The sequence below is a fragment of the Diadema antillarum genome, unplaced genomic scaffold (genome assembly GCF_040938485.1).
Source record: "Diadema antillarum isolate AM-2024a unplaced genomic scaffold, OU_Dant_1.0 seq00001487_RagTag, whole genome shotgun sequence".
NCBI classification, from domain to species: domain Eukaryota; kingdom Metazoa; phylum Echinodermata; class Echinoidea; order Diadematoida; family Diadematidae; genus Diadema; species Diadema antillarum.
In genome coordinates, this window is record NW_027272226.1 from 309691 (window position 1) to 333163 (window position 23473).

Here is a 23473-nt window from a genome sequence, read left to right on the forward strand (position 1 = left end):
CCCAAATGGACAAAGGGATAAAAAGTTAAGAGCCATAATCGAAATGCGCCGTATAAACTTAACATTGGGCCCTAAAAGTTTGTTGACCCCTGTCTGTGACGTTTGAACTTACGGTGACCTTCAACTCCCCGAGGGACATCTATCATCCAAGTTTGGTCACAAACGGACCTATGGATCAAAAGTTATAACTCATAATAGAAACGCGCCATAAAAACTTAACATTGGGCTTTAAAAGTTCGTTGACCCCTGCTTGTGACCTTTGACCTTGTGGTGATCATCCACTCCCCAAGAGACATCTGCCATCCAAGTTTGGTCACAAACAGACCTATGGATCAAAAGTTATGACTCACAATAGAAACGCGCCATAAAAACTTACATTGGGCTCTAAAAGTTCGTTGACTCATGCTTGTGACCATTGACCTTGTGGTGACCATCCAATCCCCAAGGGACATCTACCATCCATCCAAGTTTGGTCACAAATGGAGTTATGGATCAAAAGTTATGACCCATAATAGAAACTCGCCATAAAAACTTAACATTGGGTTCGTTCGTTGACCCCTGCCTGTGAGCTTTGACTTTGAGGTGACCTTCATATGTGGTAAAACGTGAAACTTTGTATGACCCCTCTTCCCTCGCAGTTTGATTGCAATTGAAGCCCAGAGTAAAGAGTTATTGAAGTTTTTGTAGCGTTACGGACAGACGACGGACGGACAGACGCCGCAGGCGATCCCTTAGTCTCCCCTCACTTCCGGTGGGCTCGACAAAAACCGAACGATAACATAGGCATGATAGGTGCCAATAGCAATGAGAGGAATAAGGAAAGGCCAGTGCCATCCTTTCACAGTACGACAGTGTCATGTACAAACCGAGACGCCACGGAATGGTGGCACCTCTGTGTGACACAATTACAATCAGCATGTGCACACTGTTTTCAAATACACCTCTGCAGCCCGCAGACCTATGCTTCGTAACAACATTCTCACGTCAGTCATGCATCTCAGGCCAAGTGAACCCTGAAAATATGGCCGAAAATACTTAAAACAAAACTACCAAATGTCATAAACTTATTCACATCACGCATGCATGTACATGTATAAACATATTTATGTATATAAACAAACATTCTTCTCCATACGCATACGTGCACACGCATACATGATACATTCATTTATAAACCATGAATAAACCAACCTGTGTGAACATTTACAAGTGTTGAAAACCAATCTGTCCCTTCGTACCATGCAAAAACACAGCCCCTTATTCAAAAGCAAAAAACTTTCGGCATATCTGGCTATTCGTTTGTACATTCATACATGACAGAAAGCACCACCCCTGGTAAACACGAACAATTCTCCGTTCAATACCCCTCCATATCAGCTAAGAAAATTGAAACATACTCTAAATAAGTTTCAATCAATATTAACTTTAGCATCCATATTGTCTTAATTACACTGAACTCAAATGATATCCGCCGCCAAAGATATCTACCTCTGCGTAACACAATTAAAATTAGCATGTGCCACCCCTTAACAGTACACTTGAAGAGTCTGTTCGCAAAAACCAATAAGTACATATTTGCCAAATGGAGATATTTGCGATTAAAGGTCAAGAAAAATAAAGAGAATAATAAGACAATTTTTGCTTCTTTTGACTATAACTTCAAAAATGTACCTTTATAATATGTAGTGACCAATACATCATTTAAAAGGTATTATTTTGTACTTTATGACAGAGACCGTGCTTCAAAATCTTCAAAAATGGACTTATCGTTTTTTGCGAACAAACTTACTCTTCACTTGTACAACAGGTGTCATGCGCAAACCGAGATGCCAGGGAATGGTGGCACCTCTGCGTGAAACAATTACAATTAGCATGTACACACTGTTTTCAAATACACCTCTGCAGCCCGCAGACCTATGCTGCGTACCAACATAACTCATTTCTGTCACGCGCATCAGGCCAAGTGAACCCTGAAAATACTTCAAAGTACCGGTACCATATGTCATAAACATGTACATATTATGCATGCATGTGTATATAAACTTTAAATGCACATCCATATCCATACACACACATGCATTAACAATTTTATCTTAATTTAATTCTTTAATCTGTTCGTAATTATTACTGCAATAATCAGTGTGAAAACTATTGATATTGTTGATCTTATCCTTTGCAACTACATTGATCATAGCTGTCATCGTTCTTTATTTCTACTAGTATATATTAGAGAATAGAGAAGCATTCGAAAAGGTGCAATTTACTGTCTTCGTGCATTGTGAATTACTAGTACTGAAAATTGTTATAATATTCTGATTAGTTATACCTCAATAAAGAATAAACAATTCACACTTTGAATAGTAATACGTGGTTAAGTATGATCACGTGAAAATTGTCCACATGCAACATTCTGTTTATTCGCATACAAATGATAGCAAACTGAGCTAGAATCAGATAAACTAAACCATGGGAAAATGAAAATAAAATGCAAGGATTAATTACCAGGCCATTCGTTTTCGAACAGACCTACAATTCAGAAGAAGATATGTTTCTGATTTGTTGAGGCTGATGTAAAATCTGTTAATCCGGGCAGGCATAGGTCTGTACAAGCACAGTTAAAGTAGGGGAGGTTCTTTCTTCCTTTGTAGGTATTGCGATGACAAATAAACATGGCAGATATCATAGACTCTTAAAGTCCAGTGGTTTCAGGCTTCATTCACAAGACGAAATATTAAACTACGAAAGACCTCGTATAGCGCAGACATCCTCGCCAAATAGCTCATTTCCACTCATTATTATACACGCATGCTGAAAATCGCCCAATTTTCTGATATAGATTGTGTTTCCATCATCAGTTTCCACCTGCCACGCTGCGCCTCGCTCTAGGATAGCGCGTATGCAAATCTCAAATGCTCCAGCTTGAACTCCCACGTTTATTGACCCTATCTGCAAAAACAAAATAAATAAATGCAATAAAAAACATAAAATCCACAGATTACTACCAAAAACTAATCATCTATACCATGTGCATTTATCGAATTTTTCTGCAATGTTCATTCAAATCCGTTCTCATCTTATTATGCAAACAAACAAACCAACGCCGATGACCACTTCACCTCCTCCTTCCTTGGCGGAGGTAATAAACCCGTCGTGAACATCTGCATCAATGCTAAAGTACACATGTAAATATCAAAGAAATACAGGAACACAAGAGCTCGAATTGCTGCTGTATCAGGAATCGTCGCTTTAACAGGTTAATATCATTTTGCTCTTTTAAGTTCACAGTTCATCTTTTGGAGCAGTGATTTAAAAAAAGAAATGTTCGAGATATCATATTCGTTGCATGCGTTTAGGTCAGTTGTATCACAAAACATCCTACCATGTAAAAATTTTGCAATAAAGACTAAGATATACGGAGATATCAGTATGTTTCTCCATAAAACATAACTGTACACGGTTTAGTCTAGAAACATTTTCATTATAACTATTTTTCACATTTTGTATATTTAACAATGCTTAACATTAATCACACCGATTCAAATTTTTACAGTGGTTGTTTCTATCCCTAGCTCTCATTGCTAATGCACATAGAAGTATTTTGAAACATTGAAGCTGAGTTTTTGTTTTATCTGCAAATGGTATATTATGGCTTTAACATTGTAAAAAGGATTTATGAGCAGAAAAGAGTCATTCAAATAGTAACAATACAAACGTGTTTCTATTCCAAGTCGGTTGTCGTATTGTCATATACGGAAAAAGGTGTTCAACCATGTTTGCGTTTTGAAATTTACCTCAGCAAAAGGCAAAAGATAATTTGAATAAAAACATAACTGCGATTTTGACGCCATTGCACTTTCGTATACAGTCAGAGAGCTATTGTTTCAGCCTAATGCAATGTGCATTTAAGAGCAAAAGGAAGGAAAAAAGACAGTTAATATAGTGGAGATACAACATAAAGCAGTATTCTCCCTTTTTTTTTCAATTCTGCAGGGCAGCAGAGATGAGGAAAAAAATATTCTTAAGTACAATGTCACAGTAAACAATCAAAAATGCAAAAGTATGAGCAACAAAAACAAATATGGTAAACAAGAATGCACATAACAAGGAGAAAGACTAAGAATTCAACAAGAGACCCCGGCATCTTCGTAATGACCGCAGTCATGATCGAGATAGGCATTGTGACTGCAAGCTCCGATATCGATTTCAGAGCCGTTGCACTCGACATCGTCAAGCACGATAGCTTGGGACGAGTTGCCGGCCCCGTAGTGAGCATTTCTGTACGCCGTGCCCCCAATGTAACCCAGCATTCGGCATACCACGGCCGCGTCGTTGTTGTCCCAGTAATCGTCGCACACCGTGCCCCAAGCGCCTTGGTAGTATATCTCCACCCTTCCGTAGGAGCCAGAGGTAAGCCGGATTTGAGTACCTGTTCATTCAGAGAGATAGAAAAAAAATTATAAGCTTATCACATTCACGTATAAAATAACACGTGCTTCCTGCATGTTATGGGAAGCTTCCCTTACCCAGCTTCCAAACTGACTTATAATGAAGTTTGACGTCAATCAAGTGAAATATTGAAACATAACATGGATGTCTTATTATTAAAGGCTTTTTGGAATGACGACGGTTGTACTTTTTTCGTATCAGGCAAGTATTGGCGACTAACATTTTTTTTCAATTATTTCATACAAATGGCATACGACCCCCCCCCCAAAAAAAAAAAACAACAACAACAACAACAAAAAACTAACAAACGTTGCTTGTCATTGATTCAATAGTTACAAAAACATCAATTCAATGTCAGAATGAGTACATATGTAGGACACATTTTTTTCTTCTGTAATACATGAAAGAACCGAATTGATTTATATATATATATATATATATATATATATATATATATATATATACTTTGTGCTCATTCAATCCCACAATATAGATATAATTGCCCGAAGTAAATATTATTCACTTTTCTGAAGTACAGCACTGTTCCAATAACTTGTCTACCCTTCCCCCTTTCTCTCTAGCTCTCTTTCTCTTGGAAAGCAGAGGGACGATATTAGACTTTACCATTCCCTCTCTCTTTTTACTATTACATCTTCTCTCCATCGTATTGAACATATTAAAATTGCCACAATGTCACAGGGCGATACAGACCACAGCCGCGCTGAAATGTCATAAATTGATAGAGTACATGTAGGCCTACTTGCGCAAGTGACCCCTATGTCCTCTGCGTGTTCGCAGTTTTCGACGAGGCACCCCGCGTGGCCACACTGAGCGAGGTTGCTCTCCGATCCGTTGCAGGCGAGACCGTCCATGACTATGTCGCCTGTCCCAGGGGAAGCAGAGCCGTAGGTGCTGTAATTAGTGAAGCCCAGCTGTCGACATACTACGGCCGCGTCGTTGCCATCGAAGGAATCGTTGCACACGGTGCCCCAAGTGCCATTCCAATAGACCTCCAGGCGGCCATTGAGGACGCTAGACCCAGCCGCCAGACGTATCGTCACACTTGAAACTTTAAGGAGAATAAGATAGATCGGAGACAGGTGCTTCCATGTAAATGGCTCCTTATTGTTCCAGAGTTTCGAAAACTATGTTTAGCATTACGACCCGTATCATAATGCGACTGATTGTACTTTCACATTATCCGTATAGCCGCTATCACGGTTGCACAGAGATTTGGTTGGTTTCAATAAAAGTACAAGAGTCCCGGGGGTCTCGCGCTCACCTGAGTATCGCAGGTGCACCTTCTGCAAGCGTTCTTGCAGAGTCTCACCTGAGAACATTGGAAACTTGGTGCGGGGGCAGCAGTGGCGGATCTAGGGAGGGGGTTCGGGGGTTTAACTCCCCTGGGCTGCCAAGCAAAAATTTAATGTGCATAGGAAAACTTCATAGTATGTCCAGACTCACACTATATGTGTAACTTATTAAGTTAACAACCAAAACACAGTCATGATAACTCTGGATATAACTGTGTACAATTGCATTAAGATGTTACTTGATATAAAAAGACGTCATCATTGACTGCTTCTTTGGACATTTTGTTAGTAGAAGCCAGGAAAACATAACTTACTAGGTTCAAATAGCAAAAAAAAAAAGAAAATAACAAAAAAATAAATAAATCGGCGCGCCGGAACGCGGCTCACAGACATCGCCGCTTCGCGCCTTGTGGACGATGATCTGCATCGTCGTCGGGTCAAACCCAAGGACAGCGGAGTCGGGGGGGGGGGGGTTGCAGCCCCTCCCCCCCCCCAATTATTTTGGAAAAAAAAAGGAGAGAAAAATAGAGCGTGCAAGTATGCTTAAAATCGCAAGCTGGCAACCGTAAAAATGAAAAATCTCCCTACTGTAGGAAGAGGTATCCACCCTCCCCCCTTTCTCACTTCCCTCGCAATACCCACCTCAGTCCCTGAACCCCCCCCCCCCCCTTGAAAAAAAAAGCTAGAACCGCCCCTGGGCAGCTTTTACAGCTGGTGGCATGACGTCCATTTGCATATTCCATCACACCGGAAAAATGCCTGCAAAGTACATTGTACTTTATAGACGGTTGGACTATGCAGTTTGAAAAAAAAGAAGACTTCAAGCTCTATCACTTCTGATTCTAGAGAAGAATATGATTGAATATTCCTTAATTCAGGACAATTTAGGTCTGCATATGGACCCCCCACCCCCTGGGGGGGGGGGGGGGGCAGTCCTGGATCGTCTCAGCAATGAACAAATGGTATTCACTTCCCTCGATCACTTCTGGTTCTAGAGAAGAAAATCTGTTGATATTCCTTAATGTGGGGTGGGGGGATTAGGTCCCCTAGGGGCCCCAAATGGAGCACGGTGCCCATTTTAACACACTGGCATGTTAACCCCCTTGCATGCTACCTGCCAAGTTTGATGAACATTCATCAAGGGATCTTCAAGAAGAAGATGGAAATGTACAATTCAAGTCCGCATTTGGACCCATCCCACCCCACTCCCCTTGGTCCGGGGGGGGGGGGGGAGGGGGTGGGGGGGGCGCACACCTGAATCTGCCATGAACAAACTTCAAACTCAATGTAATAACTCATAGTATTAAGTTAGCTCTTTCACTTCTGGTTCTAGAGAAGAAGATTGTTACAGATTCCTTTTTTTTGGGGGGGGGGAGGGGGGGGGGGGGGGTGGGCCAGCTGGGGGCTTCCCAGTAGGGGCAGGGGCATGGTGCCCATTTGAAGGAATTGAGATACTATTCCCCGAGGGATGCTTCCTGTCAAGTTTGGTGAAAATCGGTAATGGGGTTAAAGAAGAAGATGAAAATGTACAATTCAGGCCCCATTAGGGCCCCTCCCTACCCCACTCCCCTGGGTCCTATTATAGGGGGCACCCTTGATTCCGCCATGGACAAACTTGAAACTACAGTCATCAATGTACTAACTTATAGTATTAACTAAGTTCTATCACTTCTGGTTCAAGAGAAGAAGATTTTTAAATATTCCTTAATTCTTTTTTTTTTTGGGGGGGGGGGGTGGCCCCCCCCCCCCCCCCGATGGGGCATGGTGCCCATTTGAAAAAATTGAAATCCTCACCCCCTAGGGCTGCTACCTGCCAAGTTCGGTGTAAATCGGTCATGGGGTTCTCAAGCAAAAGATGAAAATATAAAAAGTTTACCGCGATGCACGACGGACGCCGGACGAAGAGCGATCGCAAAAGCTAACTTGAGCCTTCGGCTCGGGGGGGGGGGGGGGGGGGGGCATTTCATGAAGCGTTCTGGTCGGATATTTTTCTGCTGACAAACTGTTACAAGTTACTGAAATCCTTGCATCTGATTGGCTGAGAACAAATTTGTCCGACAACTCTGTCGGACAAAATGCTTCATGACATGTTCCCCATGTCAGCTTAGAATAATAAATGGAAAAGAGTTATTACAAAGCTCAATAATTGCCGTGAAGGAATTCTGCTCTTCCTCCAGCATGCCCGGTACTTAATCGGGATTATTACATCCATTTGCTCATAACATGCACAATGGGAAACAGTTTAATGACTTCGACCTTCTGTCTTCTTCGACGAAAGCTGTGAAATAATGGTCTAGACATTGAAAATCCCGATTAGAATTTTGCCGAGAGCTTACATCTGTGACAAAGATGTTTTGATAAATTTTCCCTCTTGATCACTGAGAATTTAAGGGTATCTGACTATGGACGGCGTAAGCGTATAAAAAACCCAGAACCTTCATCAACAACCCCCCCCCCCCAAAAAAAAAAAAAAAAAAAACAAAAAAAAAAAAACAAAACAAAACAAAAAAAACAAAAAAAAACAAAAAAAAACTACTTGGCATCTACAGTGAAGGGTATCTCTGTGGTTCAAGTGCAATAAGTTGTCATTGCACGTTGATAAGACCTGTTTTAAGCACTTTAAGAACCCTCAATCTCGTACCAATCACAAAATAGATATTTTTATTGATAGAGTACTTATTAGTGAAAAGAAATCCACCAAGTTCTTAGATGTTATTTTGGTTTCAACTTTGACTTGGAATGAACATATTGAAAAAAATATGTACTTCGATTCCAAAAGCGATTGGTATACTTTGCAGGTTGAAACCAATTTTGACAAATAACGTTCTTTTAATTTTGTACAATTCTCTCGTTTTACCGCATATCAATTATTGTAATATTGTATGGGGCAACTGTAATAAATCCAAAACTGATTTGTCGTTGCATTTGAGGAAAAAAAAGCCGTCCGAAGTTGTACACATTTACCTTATTTAGCCCATACTTATCCTCCATTTAAACAACTGAAACTAGAACTATCACTCATTGTGATTAATATACCCCCACTCACAACTGAGGGAATTAGCTCAACCAGGATTAATTTTTTTGTTATTTTTTAATGAAAAAAATGTTACCATGGCAATTCACTGTTCAACAGTGAATAAATGTATCTGTTAGTCATATGTCCCACATCTTAAGTCAAGTGCTCAAAAACTGAGTGAGCAAGATAAATAAACTGACGTTTTCTATGGTTTTCATTAAAAATTGTGTTAGCATGGCAACACATTGTTGGACATTAACAAAAGGTTAAGTTTACACATCTACGTACCATAGTGGTCAGATGTCCTAAATTTCAAGCTAAATGCTCAAAGACTGAGGGAGCTAGCTGAATCCACAATATCTTTATTTGCTTTTTGGTGAAAAGATGCTGTTACCATGGCAACCCATTGTTCAACACTGATGACAGACTAAGTTTGCACATCTTTATGCTAAATAGTGGTCACATGTGCCAAATTTCAAGCTAAATGCTCAAAGACTGAGGTAGTTACCTGAATCCACAATATTTTTGTAAGCATTTTAGTGACAAGATGCTGTTACCATGGCAACCCATTGTTCACCACTGACGAAAGATCAAGTTGGCACATCTTTACGCTACAGTGGTCACATGTGCCAAATTTGAAGCTAAATGCTCAAAGACTGGGGTAGTTACCTGAATCCACAATATTTTTGTATGCATTTTAGTGAAAAGATACACATTTTGCACATTTATACGCTACAGTGGTCACATGTGCCAAATTTCACGCCAAAATGCTCAGAGACTAAGGGAGTTAACTGGATCTACAATGCTTTTCTATAATTTTTAGTTAAAATATGCCATTACCATGGCAACACATTGATCACCACTGACGAAAGATTACGTTTTAATACACATCTACGTACCATAGTGGTCATGTGTGCCAAATTTCAAGCTAAATGCCCAAAGACTGTTAAAAGTGGAGTTAGCTGAATGCACAATATTTTTGTATGCTTTTTATTAAAAAAAAAGCTGTTACCACGGTAACGCATTGTTCACCACTGACGAAAGATTAAGTTTGCATATCTATGTACTATAGTGGTTATATGTGCCAAATTTCAAGCCAAATGATCTAAGACTGACGGAGTTAACTGAATCCACAATATTTTCGCATGATTTTCGGTCAAACTATGCTGTTACCATGGCAACGCATTGATCAACAATGACGAAAGAGTAAGTATGCACATCTACGTACCATAGTGGTCACATGTGCCAATTTCCAAGCCAAATGCTTAAAAACCGAAGGAGTACGGTTAATCCCCACCTTTTTCTATGATTGGTAAAAACAAACAGCTGTTGTCATGGCAACAGATTTCAAACGCACACATCAAAGGTGTTTTACACAACTATACATTAAATTGATTGCATATCCCAAATTCAAATTAAATTGCTACAAAACTGAGAGAGTAGTTCGATCCACAACATTTTGTAAGATTTTTATGAAAATCTGCCGTTACTGTGGCAACGCATTATGAAATACATGTACTCATGAAAAAGGTGTCTTGCACATCTGCCTGTGATAGCAGTCACACATGCGAAATTTGAAGTTAATCGCTCAAAAAAATGAGAAAGTAGTTCGGTCCACAAGTTTTTACGAAAATTTTCCGTTGTCATGGCAACGCATTATGCGATACTAACGAAAAAGGTGTCTTGCACATCTACCTCTGATAGTGGTCATACATGCCAAATTTGGGGCTAATTGCTAAAAAAAAATGAGAGAGGAGTTTGATCCACAACATTTTATAAGATTTTTCTTTAATTTGCCATAGCCATGGCAACTCATTAAGCAATACTAACGAAAAAGGTGTCTTGCACATCTTATTTTGATAGCGGTCACACATGCTAATTTTGGGGTTTTAATAATTGCTCGAAAAATGAGAGTAGTTCGATCCACAAGTTTTTTGTTGTTGAAAATATGCCGTTGTCATGGCAACGCATTATGCGATACCAACGAACATCTAATACTAATGCACATCTACCTTTAATAGCGGTCACACATGCCAAATTTGGAGTCAATTGCTCAAAAAATGAGAGAGGAGTTCGATCCACAAGTTTTTGCAACGGACCGACCGACCGCCCGACCGGCCAACCGACCTCAGAGTGATTCCTATATACCCCCTACACACAATGTGTTGGTGGGGTATGAATATTAAAAGTAGATGATTTTCATTAACGTTTTATCAATGCGCTATCTTTATGTTCAAATAGTTATTACATCTATAATTTACTAACGTTCTTCCATGATACTTTCATCTCAAATAGTAAAGTACACTCCTAACCTACTCATCATTTCAATGACATTCATTTGAATAACCTGAAGCTACTTGTCGCTCATAGATGTATTCGACACCACGGAAAGGATATATGGATTTCTCTGCCCGAGCGAGTTAAAGCATGCACATCACTTTCTTTTTCTTTTAAAACAAAATGAAAAAGCACATTATACCAAATTATAGGGATTAGCTGATACCTGACTATTGAAACCAAAAATAAAACAGGTTAATTCTAATGTTTTGTTACCTCCCCGCCCCAGTCTCCATACATCAAACTATTCAATGAACATATCTAAAGGACAAGTTCACCTTCATAGACATGTGGGTTGAGTGAATGCAGCAATATTTGTAAAACACATCAGTAAAAGTTTGGGGGAAATCGGACAGTCAGTTCAATCAGTTCAAAAGTTATGAATTTTTTAAGTTTCTGCTCAGTCACGGCTGGATGAAAAGACTACTATAGCGTGTGATGTCACATGAGTACAACGATATGAAGAAAGGATAAAGAAAATTCAACATATTTCCATTTTCTCGCATAACAAAAGAACACTCGACTTCTCTCTTTCAGAAGGCAGAGGGAATGATATTAACCTTACCATACGTCGGTAGCAAGTCGAAGAAATGTGCACTTTATTCAAAAAGTAAAGTTTTGTGAAATTCCCTTGTTATCTTCCTTATATAGTTGTACGCATGTGACATCATACACTGTAGTAGTCTCCTCTTCCAGCAGTGGCTGCGCAGACACTTAGATTATTCGTAACTTTTGAACGAATTGTCCAATTTTCCTCAAACTTTCACTGATATGTTCTGCTAATATTGCTGCATTCTCTCAATCCTTATGTATATGAAGGTGGACTTGTCCTTTAAGTTTTGTTATCTTAAACGCATGTGACATCATACACTGTAGTAGTCTCCTCTTCCAGCAGTGGCTGCGCAGACACTTAGATTATTCGTAACTTTTGAACGAATTGTCCAATTTTCCTCAAACTTTCACTGATATGTTCTGCTAATATTGCTGCATTCTCTCAATCCTTATGTATATGAAGGTGGACTTGTCCTTTAAGTTTTGTTATCTTAAAAGGCAGCTAGTACCGCGCGCCTTTTGGCCTCACTCACTTGCACCAGCACTCACCTCACTTTCTGTACATGAATAGTGTCTATATTTTTTTGTTGCTGTTGTCGCAACGTGATGCCAGAATGACTCTGTTTTTTTCTCTTCTTTTGTTTTTCGACAAGAATACATGATGTATGTTTTGCCCATTTTCTTTTTTTCTTCTTTTTAAAGTCTTCTGCATTCACACTCCTAATACTTGTGCTTAATTCAGTCAGATCATTTGATTCACTATATCCCGAGTGGTTCCCAGTTGACGTGTTCTCTTATTGTTTTCTTAAATTTGTATATCTCAGTTATGTTTGGATATACACACTGTATATTTTATTGTCTCTAATATGAAAAAAATATATGTATATATAAATATATATATACATATTTTTTTAATAGATACTTTATTTTCTGCAAATCAATAAATCAATCAACAATTCAATATACATAAGGCACGTAAATCATAAGCATGTGGGAAATATACAAAGTAAATTCAAAACAGAGTCGTTTGACTTGCATAAACAAAGACATGAAAGGAAAATAATGATGTAATATACAGTATGCAAATCTATGCAGCGGGGATTAAAACAATTACAATTATGGAGAGATTGTGCAGAGGGCCGCCATTGTAAGCATAGCTTGAAAAGATGGCCGGCCCGAGGAAAAATAGGGACGTATGCTAGATTCGTAACAATACCATACAATACAATACAAATTCTGCTGCGAAGATAGCAGGGGAAAATAAAGTCTGATGTGTGATGGTGGTGAATGTGCGTGCAAGTGCTAAAAAGTGCACAAGGGCAGATACGCTGGAATATAAAATAACAGAATTGGTTTGTTGGAAGAGGGAACAATATACGATATTGCTATTGGGAGACCAACATTAATCATATAAATTATTAGTTTTTAATTCGTATTGAAAGTATACTGTAATAAAATGTGCTTCTTTAAGTTTGCTTTAAATGAAAACAAGGATGCACACTGTTTCAACTCCTCAGGAAGAGTGTTCCATGTATCCGGACCGTGATGTCGGATCGACTTTTGAGCGAGTAAAAGCTTTGGATTACTTAAATGAAAATCATGGGAACGACGGGTTGGGTATGAGTGAATATGGTCATTGGCTACTAAGGCATTATGAAAAAATGGTAATAAATTTCGAGTGTGTTTATACATATATATGGCAGTTAGGTATAAATGTATATCATGGGCCTTAGAGTTTTTAGGCGATAAAATAATTTTTTTTCAACAAATTCACCGTTAAATTATCAGGCCCACAGGATTTACTGCATTTCAGAGAGCGAACAGTATCAATAATTTCAAATTCATTAATTGGAGTAAAAAACAAAGAATTTTGATTACTTTCAGGTAAATACTCTTTATAATTTTTGATATCATTTATTGGAATAGATGCTCCCAATGACCAACATTAACAACATTAACAAAAAAAAATCATTAAAAATATTTGCAATTTCATCAGAATTAGTAATAACATTATCATTATGAGTAATACTATCTTCTTCTTCTTCATTGTACACACTGACGAAGGCCCGAGGCCTTGTATACAAGATTGTAAGTGCCAGAATTACCAGGAGATAGCAATGTGGACATTATGTCCAACAGAGTTATCATGTCTTAATGTCTTCTTCGTTGTCATTTTAATGTGAGACTGCTTTGATAGAATGCCAGTTGTAATCCGCTTTAATCACTCACATCGATATCCAATTTGTTGAATTCACAGACAACAACAAGTGTGCAAGCAACCCCTGTCAGCATGGTGGAGCTTGTAAAGACTACGTGAACTACTATTCGTGTTCATGCCGAGCTGGCGTGATTGGTACGAACTGTGAGACAGGTGTGTGTACAATGAAGAAGAAGAGTGTATACATTGTATACACTGACGAAGGCCCGAGCCGGGCCGAAAATTTTGTGAATAAAAACACCTTCTTGTTGGAATTACAAAAATGGCGTATTCGAGATTCCTTCTTCTTCTTTTATGTACAGTATATTTATATGATATATGTTTTCCCGCCCAATTTCATCAGATTTGCATTCGATTTAACGATGAGGTCATTCAAGTTCGAATGAATTTGAATGATCATGGAGATCGACATTCATAAAGGTAACTAGTTCATTTAGTTTGATTTCATAAGCATGCGATTTCATGAGTTTCTCAAACAAGGGTGTAATAAGGGCATTCAAATTAAAAATGCAAGTGCAACGCTTTCAAATTCGCATCAGCACCGTCGCGGAGAGCGTTAAGGAATTCAAATCCACGATAAGGCAAACAACTACAAAGAATGGGCAGTCTTTTTCATTGTTGCTTTTATTCTTTGTAATCACTCAGCTGTTTGAATATGTAAACTTGATATACCTTGACTTGTGATTTCTTACTCATACTTGCTAATAACTCGTATAACTCCACTTTCAAACACATACATTTACACTTTATTCATACACGATTTTAGCCGCTGCTACATTGGTTACAGCTCGTTATTCCGAAGGTTCCGAAGGCTATGTAGTCCGAAGAATCGTTATTCCGGAGGTTCATTGTTCCGAATTTCATCTTCGGATTAACGAATCTCTAGGTATAGGGAATTTGTACGATTCGGATTAACGACCCTTCGGAATAACGAACCCTCGGAATAGCGAACCTTCGGAATAACAAACAGCACCCGCTACATTACAGAGTATGCATGAACATCTCGAATCAATACAGACAAGATTAGTGGATGAAGCACGACCTTAACAACCAGCAAAATTGGCGATATAACCCTTTGGTGAAATAGGTCTATCTACAGCTGATCCCATTGCGGCAACTTATGATATGGACTAGGGGAACTAAGAAATGGAGTAAAAATGGATCAATGTGGATTTGGACGTATAGGACCCCTAAGACATTCTGGGATATGGTTATTTCCTAAATGTTACATCCATACTGTTAGGGATGAATTGAAAGTAGCAGAAAGGTCGACAGGAAAGAAATACATCCAATACAATTAAGATAATCAAATGGGACTTTGAAATGAAAATGAAATTGTATCACCCAATCGTATGACAGTGAAATAAGGCCCATTATAGAAGTTGTGTATGTAGACTGAATTCGATCGTTCAAAGTGCGAAGTTGCGTTCCTCTGAATGAATTTGAAACTGGTATTTGGCATGAAATGAACGTATATCATGCTGCGCGATATTGAATGTCAACTTTGAGTCGTTAAATTGAATGAATTTCTCTCTAAATTTAATGAAATAAAATCTAAAAGGAATGACATAAAATGAAATTGAATACTCAACAAATTAAAATGAACCGTGTGAGTAGAGCAGTGACCAAAATCGCTCGAATTTGAAAGCCTTTCCATTAATTCGAATGCAAATCTGATGAAATTGGGCGAGAAAACTATTATCTGCATTGTCGCTTGACAATGTATCCAATAAACGATGAAACGAAAACTCTACTTGTTTCGCAATGGGTTCCGACATATCCAGCTGCACATGAGCATGTGTATCTGTTGACGCCATCAGCACAGTTCCCGCCATTTTGACACGGACCACTGGAACACTCGTTGGAGTCTGCATGCACACGCAAAGTTTAAAGGAGAAAATATACAAAAAGACCTGCAAACTAGACCAAAAAAAAAAAGAAAAAAAGAAGAGAGAATAGGAATGAATGCTATGCCAAACTCCAATAGATCTTCACACTCCTCAGGTGATATTAGGATGGTTTAATCTGTGCGTTTCAACTTGCTCAGTGACCTTTAGCCATTGACCTTGTTTCCGTGATGCGAAAACACTCTTTTTCATCAGGATTTTGTGTTCAAGGAAAAGCTTATCAGTATGTGCTCGGATATAAAGGTTAAAAACTAGTCTAAGTCATCTTTTGCAAAAAAAAAAAAAAAAAAGGTTGTCTAATATTGTCGAATGTGTAATTGAAGCGGATTACAACAGGCAATATCAAAGCAGTGTAACATTAAAATGAAAAGGAAGAAGAAGGTTAGACATGAAAACTTTGTTGAACATAATGTCCACACTGTAAACTCCAGGTAATTCTGGCACTTTCTATGATCTGCGTCACACATGAGCATTTTTTTTTCTGACTGAAAAATCCACTTACTGACTGGATTCTTACCGATTTCTATCATGATTATATATAAGGCAACTGCATTGTATCATTTGACAATTTCCTTTAAAAAGATGAAATAAAAACTCTACTTGTTTCGCAATGGGTTCCGACATATCCAGCTGCACATGAGCATGTGTATCCGTTGACGCCATCAGCACAGTTCCCGCCATTTTGACACGGACCACTGGAACACTCGTTGGAGTCTGCATGCACACGCAAAGTTTAAAGGAGAAAATATACAAAAAGACCTGCAAACTGGACCAAAAAAAAAAAAATAGGAATGAATGCTATGCCAGACTCCAATAGATCTTCACACTCCTCAAGTGATATTAGGATGGTTTAATCTGTGCGTTTCAACTTGCTCAGTGACCTTTAGCCATTGACCTAGTTAACACTCTGCACTTTTTTCCCAATTCAATAGTTTATTTATTTCCATCATCAAAAAAAGAAAAAAAGAAAAGAAAAAGGGAATATAATCCAAAGTGGTACAATTTTTCGATTTGTCTTTCATTCGTCTGATAAACGCATTTTTTTCTTTCAAAAACAATATAAATTATATGCGCGAATGATGTCATAAAAAGAAACAATGCACTTTGCCATGGCAACAAAAATAGTAAATAATCATAACGATGGAAAACAGTGATCTACTAAAGAGCCAAGCTTGTAAGACGTGGAACACTGGAACAAAACAACAACAGCACTAATTTGTTATACCAATAAAACATATTCATTTTAAGTTCTTCTACAATTATACTATTGTACATTTTCTCATTGATATATGGTGCTGATACCATAAACAATACTTACTGTGATTTTAGAATGCAAACATTTGAACTATATAACATATCACATTTATCTCATTTTTTGCACAGACACTATAGGGCCAGGTATGCCAGGAAAATTGACCAGAAAGGAAGATATACAATCGGCCACACAAAACATAACGACAACAACAACAACAATTGCAACACAAAACACAGAAATAACAGAAATTGAGGAAATACACACAGACAGCTACTGGACAACGAAGAACGAGGAAAGGGGAGCAGGGAAGAATGGAGAAGGAAAAGGAGAAGGAAAAAGAGAGGGATGGAAAAGGTCTGTGGACACATAACAAAATCTCAAGGACAAGTGAAACATAACGGGTTTTTCATTAAACAGAATTAACTGATATATATGGAAAACAAATATTTTCTAAGTTTATACTTAAATGTAATTAACTTCACAGATTCTTTTTAATCGTTATTTAAGGTATTCCAAAATCTGGGTCCGGTATAAACAAATGTATTTTGAGTGTATACAGTTCTCACTAAGGAAAGATGAAATTCGTTAGATTGTCTCGTGGGATAGTTATGTACGTGGCTGTTACGGTGAAATAGAATATGAAATATTTCGGGTAGGTGGTTGCAGTTGTAATTAAACATAAATTGACCAAGTTGAAATAAATACAACTCTTTTATTTTCAGGATTTTGCGTTCAAGGAAAAGCTTATCAATATGTGCTCGGATATAAAGGTTAAAAACTAGTCTGAGCGCCATCTTTTGCAAAAAAAAAAGTTTGTCTAACAATGTCGAATGTGTAATTGAAGCGGGTTACAACAGGCAATTTATCAAAGCAGTGTAACATTGAAATGACAAGAAAGAAGAAGGTTAGACATGAAAACTTTGTTGAACATAATGTCCACACTGTAAACTCCTGGTAATTCTGGCACTTTCTATGATCTGCGTCACACATGAGCATCTTTTTTTTTCTGACTGAAAAATCCATTTACTGACGGGATTCTTACCGATTTATATTATGATTATATATGAGACAAATGCATAGTATCATTTGACAATTTCCTAAAAAAAAGATGAAATAAAAACTCTACTTGTTTCGCAATGGGTTCCGACATATCCAGCTGCACATGAGCATGTGTATCCGTTGACGCCATCAGCACAGTTCCCGCCATTTTGACACGGACCACTGGAACACTCGTTGGAGTCTGCATGCACACGCAAAGTTTAAAGGAGAAAATATACAAAAAGACCTGCAAACTGGACCAAAAAAAAAAAAATAGGAATGAATGCTATGCCAGACTCCAATAGATCTTCACACTCCTCAAGTGATATTAGGATGGTTTAATCTGTGCGTTTCAACTTGCTCAGTGACCTTTAGCCATTGACCTAGTTAACACTCTGCACTTTTTTCCCAATTCAATAGTTTATTTATTTCCATCATCAAAAAAAGAAAAAAAGAAAAGAAAAAGGGAATATAATCCAAAGTGGTACAATTTTTCGATTTGTCTTTCATTCGTCTGATAAACGCATTTTTTTCTTTCAAAAACAATATAAATTATATGCGCGAATGATGTCATAAAAAGAAACAATGCACTTTGCCATGGCAACAAAAATAGTAAATAATCATAACGATGGAAAACAGTGATCTACTAAAGAGCCAAGCTTGTAAGACGTGGAACACTGGAACAAAACAACAACAGCACTAATTTGTTATACCAATAAAACATATTCATTTTAAGTTCTTCTACAATTATACTATTGTACATTTTCTCATTGATATATGGTGCTGATACCATAAACAATACTTACTGTGATTTTAGAATGCAAACATTTGAACTATATAACATATCACATTTATCTCATTTTTGGCACAGACACTATAGGGCCAGGTATGCCAGGAAAATTGACCAGAAAGGAAGATATACAATCGGCCACACAAAACATAACGACAACAACAACAACAATTGCAACACAAAACACAGAAATAACAGAAATTGAGGAAATACACACAGACAGCTACTGGACAACGAAGAACGAGGAAAGGGGAGCAGGGAAGAATGGAGAAGGAAAAGGAGAAGGAAAAAGAGAGGGATGGAAAAGGTCTGTGGACACATAACAAAATCTCAAGGACAAGTGAAACATAACGGGTTTTTCATTAAACAGAATTAACTGATATATATGGAAAACAAATATTTTCTAAGTTTATACTTAAATGTAATTAACTTCACAGATTCTTTTTAATCGTTATTTAAGGTATTCCAAAATCTGGGTCCGGTATAAACAAATGTATTTTGAGTGTATACAGTTCTCACTAAGGAAAGATGAAATTCGTTAGATTGTCTCGTGGGATAGTTATGTACGTGGCTGTTACGGTGAAATAGAATATGAAATATTTCGGGTAGGTGGTTGCAGTTGTAATTAAACATAAATTGACCAAGTTGAAATAAATACAACTCTTTTTTATCAGGATTTTGCGTTCAAGGAAAAGCTTATCAATATGTGCTCGGATATAAAGGTTAAAAACTAGTCTGAGCGCCATCTTTTGCAAAAAAAAAAGTTTGTCTAACAATGTCGAATGTGTAATTGAAGCGGATTACAACAGGCAATTTATCAAAGCAGTGTAACATTGAAATGACAAGGAAGAAGAAGGTTAGACATGAAAACTTTGTTGAACATAATGTCCACACTGTAAACTCCAGGTAATTCTGGCACTTTCTATGATCTGCGTCACACATGAGCATTTTTTTTTCTGACTGAAAAATCCACTTACTGACTGGATTCTTACCGATTTCTATCATGATTATATATAAGGCAACTGCATTGTATCATTTGACAATTTCCTAAAAAAAAAGATGAAATAAAAACTCTACTTGTTTCGCAATGGGTTCCGACATATCCAGCTGCACATGAGCATGTGTATCCGTTGACGCCATCAGCACAGTTCCCGCCATTTTGACACGGACCACTGGAACACTCGTTGGAGTCTGCATGCACACGCAAAGTTTAAAGGAGAAAATATACAAAAAGACCTGCAAACTGGACCAAAAAAAAAAAGAATAGGAATGAATGCTATGCCAGACTCCAATAGATCTTCACACTCCTCAGGTGATATTAGGATGGTTTAATCTGTGCGTTTCAACTTGCTCAGTGACCTTTAGCCATTGACCTTGTTAACACTCTGCACTTTTTTCCCAATTCAATAGTTTATTTATTTCCATCATCAAAAAAAGAAAAAGGGAATATAATCCAAAGTGGTACAATTTTTCGATTTGTCTTTCATTCGTCTGATAAACGCATTTTTTTCTTTCAAAAACAATATAAATTATATGCGCGAATGATGTCATAAAAAGAAACAATGCACTTTGCCATGGCAACAAAAATAGTAAATAATCATAACGATGGAAAACAGTGATCTACTAAAGAGCCAAGCTTGTAAGACGTGGAACACTGGAACAAAACAACAACAGCACTAATTTGTTATACCAATAAAACATATTCATTTTAAGTTCTTCTACAATTATACTATTGTACATTTTCTCATTGATATATGGTGCTGATACCATAAACAATACTTACTGTGATTTTAGAATGCAAACATTTGAACTATATAACATATCACATTTATCTCATTTTTGGCACAGACACTATAGGGCCAGGTATGCCAGGAAAATTGACCAGAAAGGAAGATATACAATCGGCCACACAAAACATAACGACAACAACAACTGATGCGAAAACACTCTTTTTTATCAGGATTTTGTGTTCAAGGAAAAGCTTATCAGTATGTGCTCGGATATAAAGGTTAAAAACTAGTCTAAGCGCCATCTTTTGCACAAAAAAAAAAGGTTGTCTAATATTGTCGAATGTGTAATTGAAGCGGATTACAACAGGCAATATCAAAGCAGTGTAACATTGAAATGACAAGGAAGAAGAAGGTTAGACATGAAAACTTTGTTGAACATAATGTCCACACTGTAAACTCCAGGTAATTCTGGCACTTTCTATGATCTGCGTCACACATGAGCATTTTTTTTTCTGACTGAAAAATCCACTTACTGACTGGATTCTTACCGATTTCTATCATGATTATATATAAGGCAACTGCATTGTATCATTTGACAATTTCCTTTAAAAAAATGAAATAAAAACTCTACTTGTTTCGCAATGGGTTCCGACATATCCAGCTGCACATGAGCATGTGTATCCGTTGACGCCATCAGCACAGTTCCCGCCATTTTGACACGGACCACTGGAACACTCGTTGGAGTCTGCATGCACACGCAAAGTTTAAAGGAGAAAATATACAAAAAGACCTGCAAACTGGACCAAAAAAAAGAAAGAATAGGAATGAATGCTATGCCAGACTCCAATAGATCTTCACACTCCTCAGGTGATATTAGGATGGTTTTATCTGTGCGTTTCAACTTGCTCAGTGGCCTTTAGCCATTGACATTGTTTCCGTGATGCGAAAACACTCTGCACTTTTTTTTTTAATTCAATAGTTTATTTATTTCCATCATCAAAAAAAGAAAAGAAAAAGGGAACATGATCCAAAGTGGTACAATTTTTCTATTTGTCTTTCATTTGTCTGATAAAGGCATTTTTTTCAAATACAATATAAAGTATATGCGCGAATGATCTCACAAAAAGAAACAATGCACTTTGCCATGGCAACAAAAATAGTAAATAATCATAACGATGGAAAACAGTGATCTACTAAAAAGCCAAGCTTGTAAGACGTGGAACACTGGAACAAAACAACAACAGCACCAATTTGTTATTCCATTAAAACATATTTTAAATTCTTCTATAATTATACTATTGTACATTTTCTCATTGATATATGATGCTGATACTACAAACAATACTTACTATGATTTTAGAATGCAAATATATGTACTATACAGCATATCACATTTATCACATTTATGGCACAGACACTATAGGGCCAGGTATGCCAGGAAAATTGACCAGAAAGGAAGATATACAATCGTCCACACAAAACATAACGACAACAACAACAACAATAGCAACACAAAACAAAGAAATAACAGAAATTGAGAAAATGCACTCAGACAGCTACTGGACAACGAAGAACGAGGAAAGAGCAGGGAAGACTGGAGAAGGAAAAGGAGAAGGAAAAGGAGAGGGATGGAAAAGGTCTGTGGACACATAACAAAATCTCAAGGACAAGTGAAACATAACGGGGTTTTCATTAAACAGAGTTAACTGGTATATATGGAAAACAAATATTTTTTTACTTAAATATAATTAACTTCACAGATTCTTTTTAATCATTATCTAAGTTATTCCAAAATCTGGGTCCGGTATAAACAAATGTATTTCGAGTGTGTGCAGTTCTCACTAAGGGGAGATTGAAATTCTTTAGATTGTCTCGTGGGATAGTTACGTGGCTGTTACGGTGAAATAAAGAATGAAATATTTTGGGTAGGTGGTTGCAGTTGTGATTAAACATAAATTGACCAAGTTGAAATAAATACAACTCTTTTATTTTCAGGATTTTGTGTTCAAGGAACACCTTATCAGTATGTGCTCGGATATAAAGGTTAAAAACAATTCTGAGCGCCATCTTTTGCACAAAAAAAAAGTTTGTCTAACAATGTCGAATATGTATTCCCCCAAGCAAGAATTCCGTAATTGAAATACGGCACTACCAAACTTGAATAAAGCGTCATCAAAGCAGAAGAAGGAAGATGATATTGCAATCTACTCATTATGCCTATGTTAAGTGAAATTACATTACAAATATTACTTATATGACACTTCCATGATAACTTATTATCAACACAAACACCTAAAAATTTAATAGACGAAACCTCTTTTAGGGGAGTAGGGGAATTACTGAAAAACATATACTTTGTCTTTTCAATTTTCAGTGACAATTGATTTGTACATATCCATTGTGAGACATTCTTTAACTCATAATTCACTGTACTAATGAAAATATTAGGGTCAGGGTGGGAACAAAAAAGAATTGGAATCATCCGGAAATGATATAAAAGAGAGTCTAACTGAAGATCTAAAAAAATCATTAATCACTTGCAAAGGAAGGCACATAATATCCTTAATTCATATTTTGCATTCTACACCAAAGGAAACAGTATATCATAAATTATATAATTCTACATTAATATGAAACTCTAGAATGAAATTTCACGGTGTAAACTGGTAGGATTGGCATTCGTGTGTTCATTTACACGACAGAAAGAGCTGCATCAAATAATGAGCATTATGATCACTGCAAAAATGTTTTCACCCTAGCCACAAACTAATATAGAGATCTTGGCAAGGCTGATACGTTGCAAAGCACATGATGAAAGCATATAGTCTTAGGGCAGCTAGGGCAAAGAAATCTTTGTACTTTTCACAATGT

At 37.3% G+C, this 23473-nt stretch overlaps 1 protein-coding gene across 1 annotated transcript in view; it reads right to left on the minus strand.

The window, feature by feature from the left end:
* Window positions 1-4121: 4121 nt before the first annotated feature.
* Window positions 4122-23473, minus strand: part of LOC139709998 (uncharacterized) — an 84505-nt gene continuing 65153 nt past the window's right edge. Inside the window, exons 14-21 of the mRNA XM_071621950.1 lie at window positions 21234-21347; window positions 19950-20063; window positions 18171-18284; window positions 16385-16503; window positions 15637-15750; window positions 5729-5819; window positions 5207-5515; window positions 4122-4426 (exon numbers count right to left, since the gene is read on the minus strand). Coding sequence (XP_071478051.1) covers window positions 4122-4426; window positions 5207-5515; window positions 5729-5819; window positions 15637-15750; window positions 16385-16503; window positions 18171-18284; window positions 19950-20063; window positions 21234-21347 — 1280 coding nt within the window. The remainder of the gene's footprint in view (window positions 4427-5206; window positions 5516-5728; window positions 5820-15636; window positions 15751-16384; window positions 16504-18170; window positions 18285-19949; window positions 20064-21233; window positions 21348-23473) is intronic.